Source organism: Procambarus clarkii, chromosome 34, assembly GCF_040958095.1.
Source record: "Procambarus clarkii isolate CNS0578487 chromosome 34, FALCON_Pclarkii_2.0, whole genome shotgun sequence".
In the NCBI taxonomy this organism is placed as follows: domain Eukaryota; kingdom Metazoa; phylum Arthropoda; class Malacostraca; order Decapoda; family Cambaridae; genus Procambarus; species Procambarus clarkii.
The window spans coordinates 20,378,876-20,392,628 of record NC_091183.1 but is presented as its reverse complement, the minus strand read 5'-3'; the positions used below and the strand labels follow the sequence as shown (position 1 = coordinate 20,392,628).

General features: G+C 41.1%; 1 protein-coding gene across 2 annotated transcripts in view; it reads right to left on the bottom strand.

Moving 5' to 3' along the window:
• The window catches only part of LOC123762009 (sodium-coupled monocarboxylate transporter 1), a 299,587-nt gene that overhangs the window by 180,993 nt on the left and 104,841 nt on the right, over positions 1-13,753 (bottom strand). For both annotated transcript variants that reach the window (XM_069335749.1, XM_069335750.1), the window contains exons 2-3: positions 5,984-6,326; positions 559-700 (exon numbers count right to left, since the gene is read on the bottom strand). In XM_069335749.1, the coding sequence (XP_069191850.1) occupies positions 559-700; positions 5,984-6,177 (336 nt within the window). In that variant the 5' untranslated portion in view covers positions 6,178-6,326. The remainder of the gene's footprint in view (positions 1-558; positions 701-5,983; positions 6,327-13,753) is intronic.

Sequence of the window (13,753 nt, the reverse complement as noted above, 5' to 3'; positions counted from 1 at the left end):
AGAGAGGACTGTAATTTTACGAATGGTGCAACATAAACAACAAACACCCTGGTTTATCCCTTACAATGTTAAGTAATTATAATTTCTTCTCAAAGGCGTGATAACACATCTGTAAATCTCGTCCAAACCATATGCTCAGATATTGACAAAGCACTTAGTAGAGTGCCAAAGATTTGGTGTAAATCTGTACATAAATACACAAATACATATGTGTTTTATCCTATATTATTATTATTATTATTATTATTATTATTATTATTATAAATTTTATTATTATTTTGAATAATAATTATAATAATAATTTTATTATTATTCATAACATTTATTATTTAATTATGTTCATGTAATAAGTGTATGAGGTTCGATGAAGAGTTGGAAGCTTCAAGAACAGGTCAAGGAGCTGAATGTTTGAGACTTTTGCTTTTTGGAATGATATAATGTGTAGTTCAGATTTGTCTTCACTTCGTAAGTGTTGAATTTTCCGACATCTTCTCAACTATTGGGACACTAACTACAGTAATTAGGGTTTGAGTTCTGTAAAAGTAAAGTCATGTAAACCTGGAGCTCGTGGAAGACTGGAAAGTAGAGGTAGGCAGCTGCAGGCATGACCAGCATGTAGGAGAATATAATAAGCCAGTAGATGAACCCGAACTGATAGACCTCCGATGGCGTCCCCAACAGCGTGATGGCCGACATGAAACTACAAGAGAGGGAAAACATTTGTTACTGTTATATCACACAAATATGAAACTTTTTCTTATCTTCTCATCAAAACTCATTTAAATATCTTAAATTTAAAATTTGTTATAAATGTAATTAATAATCAAATACTAGAAGCTATTCATTGCTTATATTCACAAAATTATTCTGTAACCTCGTGTATGTCATTCATTCATGAATATATATAAGAAACAATACGTGTCAAACCCAGCCATTTCAATGCTTTCATAATGTACAACTGAATTCCAGAAATTTGCATTCCTGTAACTATTTAACTGCAAGTTGCATCTTTTGGCAAATAAGGGTTATAGTCATCAAAACATGACTAACACCCAATAACATATTAACTTTGTTGCACAAGTTGCATCTTGTGTGTACTCATCCATTTCCACTCAAGTAAATTAATTAGACTAAATATTTAAAATTATTAAAATAAAATGTTTGCAAACAGTCGATATATATTACGTGATTATACTGTGTATATCTTCAGCTTCCTTCAGTTTAATGTACGACTAATTTTTACATTATTTAGTTATGAAAATTATCTATTTTCTCCGCAAAGCTGTTTGTTTAATGACGTTCTACATTCTTTCGTGTTACAGTAAGATATAATGTGCCGGTCGGTGTTTATTTATGTCATTAAAATTATCATGGGTAGTTTTCGGAATACTTATGTGCTGTTTGGTTAATACCCTGAACCCTCTTCAAGCCACTTACATGATTCAATTATATCAATACTATAAGAGATAATGACTGTATGTCTGTTCAAAGAATGACTGTATGTCTGTCAAGAAACTATTTTTTTTGTCAAAAATCTATATCATCTGATATATATATTTTTTTACAAAATCTCACAACATTTGGAATCACACTCATAAAAATATAACTCGAATACGTTCATAAATGGGGTCATAAGGGGTGGGTCCATTCACTACAATACTGCTCATTTGCTTTTCTATGATACATCTTGGTTTGTTGGATCATAGCAACGCTTTTCATTGGAAGAATTTTTATTAGAATTTTGAAGGTGGGCTCCTCCCTCAGTAGAGGACAAGTGAGGTTTGAGCGTGGATGATTACTTCCTTTATCGAAAATCATGCATTTTAAATGTAGTCACCTTAGGACTTCTCCTGCTTTGCAGCCCAAGAGTTTTCATTATTTTGGCGTTGTGAGATGGCAAACATCTCATTAAATAGATTTGTTTTTATATTTGTTATTTATATATACAGGAGAATTTACATTCTTGAACAGACACTAGCATACATAGCTCTTCAGGCAAGTCCTTAATCCTAATATTCTTCGGAATACGACCCGCCAAATCGTTTAACAACCAGGTACCCATTTTACTGTTGGGTAAACAGAGGCTAAGGTTAAGAATTGACGCACAGTAAATCCTCCTTGACCAGGATACGAATCCGGGACAAAGCGCTCGCGAATGATGAGCGCCAGATGAGCGTCTTACCACTACGCTACGGGAACTGCGTGGTGATTAACTTAGTTAAAGTAACAACGTTAAGGTCAACGTGTCACGGTTAATGTGACAAAATTAACTTTGCAAGGAGCCAGGCATTTCAGGATTCGGTGAACACCATCATGAGAGTCAGTGTCGTCAATCCTCCCTTCCATTTACTGCAGGTCAGCACCCTTCTAACCAAAGACCTTGTCAATGGCCTTTGAACTATGATGATGTCAGTCTCTCAACAGTCAATCAAATATTGTACAGATTGTTGACCAGACCACACACTAGAAATTGAAGGGACGACGACGTTTCGGTCCGTCCTGGACCATTCTCAAGTCGATTGTGATGAGGAGGTAGGGACAGGCAATAAATAGGCAAGAGAGAGCTGAGGAGGAAAGTCAGGTGTAGGGGATAGTAGTAATGAGAACTGCAGCAGGCCTGCAGCCTGCTTGATCTCATTAGTTCCTTTGACAGGTTTGTCAATTCTAACTCTAGTACTCTTTCGGACCTGTCTGCCTTTAGAGGGGCCCTTATCCCCGTTCTTGACAGCTTGTTTTTTAAAAATAACCACCTTCCTCGTCGCTTCCAGCTTGCCCTTGCCTCCCTGAAATCTAACAACTCTATTCTTATCCTTCCTTCCGACAAAAGCAATTCGGTGGTTGTCCTTGACCGTGAGGACTACCTCCGAAAAGCAGATGTCTTGCTCTCTGACTCTCGCACTTATGCTCCTCTGACTTCTAACCCTTTGGATCGCCTCAAAACTTCCTTTAACCGCAAACTAAGACAGCTCTCTAGTCTTTGCCCTCCTGACTTTGATCTCATTAAACGTTTCCGTGTCATCTGCCCTTCTCTTCCTTATTTCTATGGTCTTCCTAAGACTCATAAACCTGGTGTTCCTCTTCGTCCTATCATTTCTTCACGGGGCTCTGTCAGCTATCCTCTTGCCTCCTGGCTCGCTAAAACCCTGACACCTTACCTTGGCACTTTTTCCCCTGCCCACCTTCGTCACTCTCAGGACTTCATAGAAAGACTGCGCCTGCAACCCTCTTGTAAGATGCTTAGTCTTGTTGTCGACTCTCTGTTCACTAATGTTCCGCTCGATGACGTTCTCTCTTTCCTCAGACAGAAGGCGTCAGAGGGCCTCCTTCCTCTCCCACTTCCCACTGACGTTTTCCTCGATCTCATTAGACTCTGTGTTGAATCTAACTCTTTCTCTTTCAACGGTAAATATTACACTCAAACTTCCGGCGTCGCTATGGGTTCCCCTCTCTCCCCTGTTCTTGCTAATTTCTACATGGAATACTTCGAAACTGTTCTTCTTCCTTCTATTGATACTCGTCCCTCTCTCTGGCTTCGATATGTTGATGACATTTTTGCTTTATGGCCTCATGACCTTAATCTTTTCCAGCCTTTCCTCGCCTCTCTTAACAATCTGGCTCCTTCTATCCATTTCAAAGTTGAGTGGGAATCTAATTCCCTCCTTCCTTTTCTTGATGTTCATGTTCACAGCTCTGTGTCTGGGTTCTCTTTCTCTGTCTACCGTAAACCCATGCATAGTGGCATGTACATTCACTTCTTTTCCTACCATCCTTCTTCTGTTAAGAAAAGTGTCCTCGTCTCTCTCTTCCTCCGCGCTCTACGCATCAGCGACCCTCAGTTTCTTGATTCTGAAATTGCCTTTATCTATAAATCATTCTCTCGCCTTGGTTATCCTTTGCATTTCATTAACTGTGCCCACTCTCAAGCTAAACGAAATTTCTTTCATCCTAAACCTGCTTCCAACACTAGTAGCACTGTACTATGCCTTCCCTTCATATCTGAACTCAAAACTTTTACCAATACCTTTCGTCCTCTTGACATTAAACTCGCCTTTCGACAAACGAACACACTTCGTAGCAATCTAGTTCACACTGCTCCTCCTGCTTCTAATGCTGCTGGTGTCTACTCTATTTCCAGTTCATCTTGTCCTCTCCAATACTTTGGCGAAACTGGCCGTACACTGAATGACAGACTTAAAGAACACAAGAGAAGTGTTAAGTCTGCAGACACTAACAATGTTCTCTTCTGCCATGTGAGGGATTCTAATCATCCCATTGATTGGTCTTCCTCCAAAATAATCTTTCCTGCCTCTACTCTACACAGACGCCGTCTTGTAGAATCGGCTCTTATAAACAATGTACCCAACATGAACTTGAGTCCTGGCTTTGTTGCTGTGGACTCTTCCCTTTCACAGTATATACTCAAATGCTCTAATCTTTCTAACAAACGTGACTTAACATAAGCTTTCCCCCTTCCATTTCTTTCTTTCTCTTTCCTTTTCTTTCTCTCTTCTCCCTTTTTCTGTTCATTGTCTTCTCCTACGCTCCCTTGCTACCCTCTTCTTTTTTCCTATTACTATCTCCTTCGGTGGTTATAATAGGAGCTGCCTCGTATGGGCCAATAGGCCTGCTGCAGTTCTCATTACTACTATCCCCTACACCTGACTTTCCTCCTCAGCTCTCTCTTGCCTATTTATTGCCTGTCCCTACCTCCTCATCACAATCGACTTGAGAATGGTCCAGGACGGACCGAAACGTCGTCGTCCCTTCAATTTCTAGTGTGTGGTCTGGTCAACATATTTCAGCTACGTTATTGTGACTCATCGCCTGCATTGTACAGATTCTTGAGCCTACTGGGCTCTATCAAATGTACATTTGAAACTGTGTATGGAGTGTGAGCCGTTTTCAGGGTTGAATATGTATATATCGGGCAAAACCATGTACATATATTTATTTCTACCATCCAGGATCTCCTAGTTCCTATTTTTCTCTGAATGTAGGTAAGTGCTTATTCGACCAAAGACGAACAGTAGATTTTTCCTGACCTTGAATATATATAAATATATAAAGTGTTGTCGTATAAAGTGCCAGATACCCATAACACCATATGTTCTTCTAGTGGCCACAGATTTAATTGAGGTTGAACCTGCTGTTCGACAGAGACCGTCTTAAGGTTAACTCAGAAGTGAACGCCAGGGAAAGCTGATAGGCATAGATCATTGGGTGTAGTAAAAGACTCCTCCCTCAAAGGGCGGAGGTAATTACAATGATACAAAAGGAATCTTGTTCTGGACTCGCTATTTCTCAAGACCAACCAAGGTTACTGCCTACCTGAAGTCAAGACAGATAGAACCATATCCGTTAAGCAACCTGTCATCTCAAATAATACATCGCATTTTGACGAATTAATCCCTAAGAGTCGAAATGTAATATGCTATAAATAACAGCGGTTCGTGAAAATGGCAGACTGCCCTATTTTGTCTTCGTGGGTCCTAGGTTAAATTTGGTTTAGGGAATTAAGTTCATCATTTTTTAACGCTGTGACAACTCAAGAAGATGGGCTGCATTGAAAGAGCAGTTTTGTCTTCATTTACATATCATTCAACGAGGACGGATATCCATAGACAACCTAATGTAAAAATGTTTGTTAAAATAAAGGTTTCCTAAATCATCATATCCTTGAAATCGAATTCAGGGACTCATTTGATTCATATGATTCGTATAAAATACCTCCCAAACCTCAGATAACAGCCACGACTCTAATAAAGTGAGGCTTTGAGAAGCTGCAAGTCAATGAGACGCTGGGGATGAGGACACTATGAAAGAGGCTGAAATGCTAAGACGAGTAATCCTAGTTGATTCTATGGAACTTTGACATTTTATTCATAGGAAGCATCTGTATCATGGAGTAATTTGGCGCTGTTTCAGTGAAAATTTGGCTCTCTTACGCATAAAATCAGTAAGTAGAGTTGTAATGTATATTTACCTGGCGATGAGAGACATGGCCACAGGGAAGGTGGTCATGGACTTGCCAGCGACGAGGAAATCCTTCGTGTCCTGCTTCTTGCCGAAACATCCGTAGAAAATACCGATGAAGGCCGATACTCCCAGCATGAGACCGAACACCGTGTAGTCGATCCATGTGAAGCGATCTGCGAGTTCAGTCACGCTGACCGTCATCGTGATAGCAGAGGTAAAGTTCAGCTGCTAGTGAATAACGAAAGTTACTCAAGTAGGTGAAGAGGTTCTACTGTTGAGAGTTGTTCATGCGTGCCTGAAGAAAGTGACTCCGGCAAGACACACAACTGCTAGCTGAGGTTGTTAAACACCTGTTAGGAAGACAACATCAATTAATCTACAACTGTGATACTGAACATAGTTTAATTTGTCTAGTTCTTAGTGTCCATTTTTTTGGCGTTTTTCAACGCAAATTTTGCAATACAAAAGCTTGTAAGAAAAATCTTTACGCAAACATGGATTTTCTCTCTCTCTCTCTCTCTCTCTCTCTCTCTCTCTCTCTCTCTCTCTCTCTCTCTCTCTCTCTCTCTCTCTCTCTCTCTCTCTCTCTCTCTCACTCTCTCTCGCTCTCTCACTCTCTCTCGCTCTCTCTCCCTCTCTCTCTCTCTCTCTCTCTCTCTCTCTCTCTCTCTCTCTCTCTCTCTCTCTCTCTCTCTCTCTCTCTCTCTCACTCTCTCTCTCTCTCTCTCTCTCTCTCTCTCTCTCTCTCTCTCTCTCTCTCTCTCTCTCTCTCTGTTCGCAACACAAATGCGAACGAGCCTGAATGGTCCCCAGGACAATATGCAACTGAAAACTTCTGGGGTGTGAGTTTCTTTGGGGCACACGTGAGGAACACAAATGCGAACAAGCCTGAATGGTCCCCAGGACAATATGCAACTGAAAACTTCTGGGGTGTGAGTTTTCAGTTGCATATGGTCCTGGGGACCATTCAGGCTTGTTCGCATTTGTGTTCCTCACGTGTGCCCCAAAGAATGAGGTGATTTGGTAAAATGCTATGCCCAAGATTACTATCCGAGTGCCGGCGGTGGGGTGGTTCAAATAGCCTCGGCTATTTGAACCATCATATATATATATACATGTATATATATATATATATATATATATATATATATATATACTATATACTATATATATATATATATATATATATATATATATATATATATACTATATATATATATATATATATATATATATATATATATATATATATATATATATATATATATATATATATATATATATATATATATATATATATATATATATATATATATATATATATATATATATATATATATATATATATATATATATATATATCTGCTTGAAGCAGTCAAAGCGACGTCCACCAGGACCTTGCCCCACATCCCCAAGGCTGCCCATCCCCAAGCAGCAGCCAAACTCACTAGTCTGCTGACAAAGGTCAACAATGCTCCCAGAACCTCTGGATCGTGGCACAATCTCCTTCTATTTGGGAATGCATGCCTAGCATTACCGCCCAGGAGAGACAAGTCATTAGCAACCTCTGTAATCAGGGCACTTAATGAATTCCTCAGAGCAGACAACCTGGTCCGCCTCCCCCCTCGTGCCAAGAACACCAACCGCAGGACGACCAACAATAACTCATCTGAGAACCACAAAATGAGAGCACAGATCACCAGGAAAATAGAAGAGGGCAATACCACAGGTGCCATCAGAATCATGACCAGCGATGACACTATTGCCCCCAGGAACGCCACGACAGCAGAGGCTCTTCAAGACAAACACCCACCCAGAGCCCCCGACAGCAGCAGGGATCCCCAGGAATACAATGCTGGCATAGAACCCTTGACTGTTCGAGAATCTGAGGTGTACAAAGCAGCCATGTCTTTCCCAACAGGTTCAGCAGGGGGCTTTGCAGGCCTAAGACCCCAGCACATCAAACAAATGCTGAACTCGGTGCTTGGAGATGCTGCAAAGAACCTTCTAGTGGAACTTTCCAGACATGTGTTTGGCTGGCGGCATCCCTGAGGACATCAGGCCTGTCTTTTATGGAGCAGCACTCTGTGCTCTAAAGAAGAAGGATAGGGGTATCAGGCCCATTGCCGTTGGCAACACCCTCCGACGCCTTGTAGCTAAGGTTGCAGTCAGATCTATCAGCCAGGAAGCAGCCATCTTGCTGAAACCTCATCAGCTCGGGTTTGGGATTCCCCTAGGCTGTGAAGCTGCAGCACATGCAGCGCAGGCTTACATTGCTGATTTCCCGGACCAGAAGGCACTAGTAAAGCTTGACTTCAAAAATGCCTTCAATCAAGTCAGACGAGACGCTGTCCTCAGGGCTGTACACAACCATTTCCGTCCCCTTTACTCATTCATCCGATCGTGCTACAGTGGGGACTCTAAGCTTCTTTTTGGGGAGCATGAAATAAACTCCGGTGAAGGTGTCCAACAAGGTCACCCCTTAGCCCCCCTTCTTTTCTGCCTAGCTATCAAAGAGGTCACTGATAGTCTGACAAGCGAGCTAAACATCTGGTACCTGGATGATGGCACTCTAGCTGGAACTCCGGAAACCATTTTGGAGGATATAAGGAAAATCCAGGAACAGGGAGCAGCCTTAGGCCTCATTCTCAATGCATCCAAATGTGAAATAATCTCCCGCAACCCAGACGTCACTGGGCAAATACAAAATGTTCTTCCAGATATTCTCGTTGTCGAGCCACCGGACTGCACTCTCCTGGGTGCCCCCATTGGCCCACGAGCAATCGAGGAGGTCCTGGCTGCAAAAATCACTGACCTAAAGAGAATGCTGGACAGGATTGACAAGATTGATGCCCATGATGCTCTCTTTCTCCTCACAAGATGCCTGTCTCTACCTAAGTTGACCTACTTTCTGAGATGTTCTCCATCCTACAGCAGCCCTAAGTTAAATGTGTATGACACCCTTCTGAGGTCCATGCTGGTGAAAGTCCTGAACCTGCCATTGGACGACTCTCAGTGGGAGCAAGCAACCCTTCCTGTAAGACTCGGCGGCCTTGGTGTCCGCACAGCTTCCCAAATTGCTCTACCAGCCTTCCTTTCCTCCTCCCATGCATCGCACGACCTCGTCAGAGATATTTTACCTGCAACCCTGAGAGATTCAGCAGGAATACAGGATCCTGCTTTCACTGATTGTTCAAATCAGTGGGATGTTCTTGCAGCCCCAGCAACCATTATAGAGCCAACAAAAAAACACAAACAGTCCGGCTGGGACCACCCTCTAGCTGAAAAAGTAGCTGATGCCATCTTGAGATTATCTTGAGATGATTTCGGGGCTTTTTTAGTGTCCCCGCGGCCCGGTCCTCAACCAGGCCTCCACCCCCAGGAAGCAGCCCGTGACAGCTGACTAACACCCAGGTTCCTAATTTACTGCTAGGTAACAGGGGCATAGGGTGAAAGGAACTCTGCCCATTGTTTCTCGCCGGCGCCTGGGATTGAACCCAGGACCACAGGATCACAAGTCCCGCGTGCTGTCCGCTCGGCCGAACGGCTCCCCATGCTCAGCGTCGCAACATCAGACAAGGAGAAAGCCTGCCTCAGAGCAGTGCAAGCTCCCCATGCAGGAGACTTCCTCCTGGCAGTACCCATGTCAGCAATGGGCACGCGCCTAGATCCAGAATCCCTTCGTGTAGCAGTGGCCTTCCGACTTGGTGCCCCAATTCACACTGAATACAAGTGTATTTGCAACAGGGTGGAAGCAGACCAATACGGACTGCATGGGTTGCATTGCGAAAGCACAAAGGGCTGGCATGCAAGACACAACGAGGTCAATGACATCATCAAGAGAAGCCTCGTCTCAGCTAGGTGCCCAGCGGAGAGAGAACCTCGCATCCTGGGGGATGCGAGGGGGGGGATAAACGTGGGGGCCTCGTAGCCTGGTGGATAGCGCGCAGGACTCGTAATTCTGTGGCGCGGGTTCGATTCCCGCACGAGGCAGAAACAAATGGGCAAAGTTTCTTTCACCCTGAATGCCCCTGTTACCTAGCAGTAAATAGGTACCTGGGAGTTAGTCAGCTGTCACGGGCTGCTTCCTGGGGGTGGAGGCCTGGTCGAGGACCGGGCTGCAGGGACACTAAAGCCCCGAAATCATCTCAAGATAACCTCCTAGGGGTCCAAAACCCGGATTTCCCCGCACTTCGCCCTGATGGCATCACCATATACTCATGGAAGGAGGGTAGACAGTTGGTGTGGTACTACACATGTGTATCCACCCTGGCTGACACCTATGTACATTTCGGAGCTGATCAAGCAGGTGGGGCGGCCAACCACAGGGAAACAGCAAAATCACTCAAGTACAGGCGACTGGAAGGTCAATACCTCTTTGTTCCCACTGGCGTCTGAGACACATGGCTCCTAGGGCAAGAGTGCCTTGGGATTTCTCAAGGAATTGGGTTCCAAGCCCATTGACGTCACCAGAGACCCAAGGGCTTCCAGTTTTTTGTTTCAGCGTCTCAGTGTGGCGATCCAGAGGGAAAATGCTTGCTGCATCCTCGGCTCCTGTCCAGAAGCGGAGGAGCTTCAAGAGATCCATAACCTTTAGGCATTTGTCTTGTATGTTTTGTAACCTTTAAATACACAATACACAATATATATATATATATATATATATATATATATATATATATATATATATATATATATATATATATATATATATATATATATATATATATTAAAACTGGAAATGTTCGTTTGTTCAAAATCGCTAATCTCCGAAAGTTCTTCACAGATTGCCTTGAAATTTTCACACAACGTTCCATTCGCATCCCAGCAGGTTTTTATATATATACTATATAGTATATATATAAAATGTTTTTTCGTGACGGGAAAAAACACGTTTTTTTTAAAGCTGTATTTTTCGTCTGTTTTTCATGTGAGGGGAATTTTTGAAACTTCTTTACCGATTGCTTTGAAGTTTTTACACAACATTGCACTCGAAGAGTCGAGTGTTTATATATACCTACTATATACATGCCTCATCTATGACATAAAAAAATAATCCTTTTCTAAAAACAGCACCATCTGTAGGACGTAAGAGCAACACACTAGGTTCCGACAGTTCTTCACCGATTGCTTTAAAATTTTGACACAACGTTCCATTTGAATACATGCGTGTTTTGATGTACCTAATATTTAGATGCCACACCTGTGACAGGTGAAAACGCGTTTTTTTAAAACAGCGCCATCTGTTGCACGTAAGAGCAACACACGCTATATAAAATATGTTACAATTCCATTTCAATCTTTCCGATTGCATTGATATATTGAATTTTCATAGCTTTTTATTTATTTTCATTTTTATTTAATTAATTTGTGTGATGTTGCATTTGAATTGAGCGAGGATGTTTACCATACCGTTCATTTCTTGGGAATAGCTTATTTGTTTCTTTTATAATTCTTTTTCATTTCTTTTTTTTTCTGTTCATCTTATTTTTCAGTGCAATTGGTGGTGAAATTGATCTGTGTCGATTGATCTGCATTTGAACTGAAATATTTCGTTACTATTTTTTGTATTTGTTTTGAAAACAAGAAAATGTACAACGCGCTTATTTCACAGCTACAAATGTGCAACAATCAGCTATGAATCCACCGGCTACAACGTTAAGTGCTTTCTTCACGTTATGTCATAATGACGCGTTTGCGAAAACACACTGTATTCGGAAGTGCCTACGTATTACACATGGAATACGAGTAAAAAATCATTTGGAACGACACAAATGAAGAGAGCGAGTAGACGAACACCCTGACATATTCAAACACACTACGATAGGCAGACTGTACACTGCGCAGCCCAGTCAAGATGAATGGTTCTTTCTTCGCATGCTGTTGGTAAATGTGCCCTGTTCAACGTTCTTCCAGCCATTGAGATTTCTCAACGGCGTTACACATGCCACTTCCCGTAGTGCATGTCAAGCTCTGAATTTATTGGAGAACGACCGACACTGGGATGCATGCATTAATGACGCGTCCAACACGTCACTTCTAAATCAAATTCGTGCATTGTTTGCAATCATATTGACCGCCGGGTCTCCTTCATCTCCAACAGAGTAATGGAAGAAATATATATCTCACATGGCTGAAAATGTTATCCGTCGAATACACAAGGAAAATTCAAATATGAACATGAATTTCACAGCAAAAATCTACAACGAAGTGTTGATAATGGTTGAAGATTTGTGCCTAGAAATCGCGAACAAAGTTCTAAAGGAATTGGAAATGCCATCACCGAATCTATCTGCTGCTGCTTCATTCGATGTAGAATTGCGTCATGAACAAAATTACAACACGAGTGATCTGTTGTTGTATGTGCAATCAAATATTCTTAAGCTAACGCTTTAGCAAAAAGGCATTTACACTCAAATAGTTCCAACTGTCAATAAGGGGTTTGGAGAAATCTTCTTAGATGCGCCAGGAGGAACTGCAAATTTTTTCTAATTACATTGATTCTGGCAGCATTTCGATCCCAAAATAGCATAACCTTAGCTCTTGCATCATCCAAAATAGCTGGGACATTGCTACCAAGTGGAAGAACTGCTACTTCGGCTATGAAATTGCCATTGAACATGCAATTCATTGAAACTCTCACATGCAAAATTTCCAAAGCATCCGGCATAGGAAAAGTATTGCAGAAATGTTAACTTATTATTTGGGATGAATGCACAGTGGCCCTGAAAAAATCGCTCGAGGCTCTTGATCGATCATTGCAAGATTTCCGTGGAAACATTGGGCCATTTGGGAACGCATTAATATTGCTTGCAGGAGATTTCAGGCACACATTACCTGTAATTCCTAGATCGACACCAGCGGACGAAATATATGCTTGCCAGAAATACTCTATTTTGTGTCACCACGTAAAGACGTGGTGACATATATATATATATATATATATATATATATATATATATATATATATATATATATATATATATATATATATATATATATATATATATATATATATGTCGTACCTAGTAGCCAGAACTCACTTCTCAGCCTACTATGCAAGGCCCGATTTGCCTAATAAGCCAAGTTTTCATGAATTAATGTTTTTTCGTCTACCTAACCTACCTAACCTAACCTAACCTAGCTTTTTTTGGCTACCTAACCTAACCTTACCTATATATATAGGTTAGGTTAGGTTAGGTAGGGTTGGTTAGGTTCGGTCATATATCTACGTTAATTTTAACTCCAATAAAAAAAAATTGACCTCATACATAGTGAAACGGGTAGTTTATCATTTCATAAGAAAAAAATTATATTAAATATATTAATTCAGGAAAACTTGGCTTATTAGGCAAATCGGGCCTTGAATAGTAGGCTGAGAAGTGAGTTCTGGCTACTAGGTACGACATATATATATATATATATATATATATATATATATATATATATATATATATATATATATATATATTATTAAATATGACCGAAAAAGTAAGATTAATAATTCTAACACGAATTTTCTCAATCTTTCGTACATTTCTTTTCACTGTTGGAGGTAAATCAAAAATCAATTCTCCAAAATTCATTTTTATTTCTAGTCTGACGCGACACGAGCGCGTTTCGTAAAACTTATTACATTTTCAAAGACTTTAGTTCACAAATACACAAGTGAATAGAACTTACGCATCTCCGATTTTATATCTACATTTGAGTGAGGTGGAAGGGGTGATGTGGCATTAACACAAGACAGAACAAGAGGTGGCATTAATAGGGTATT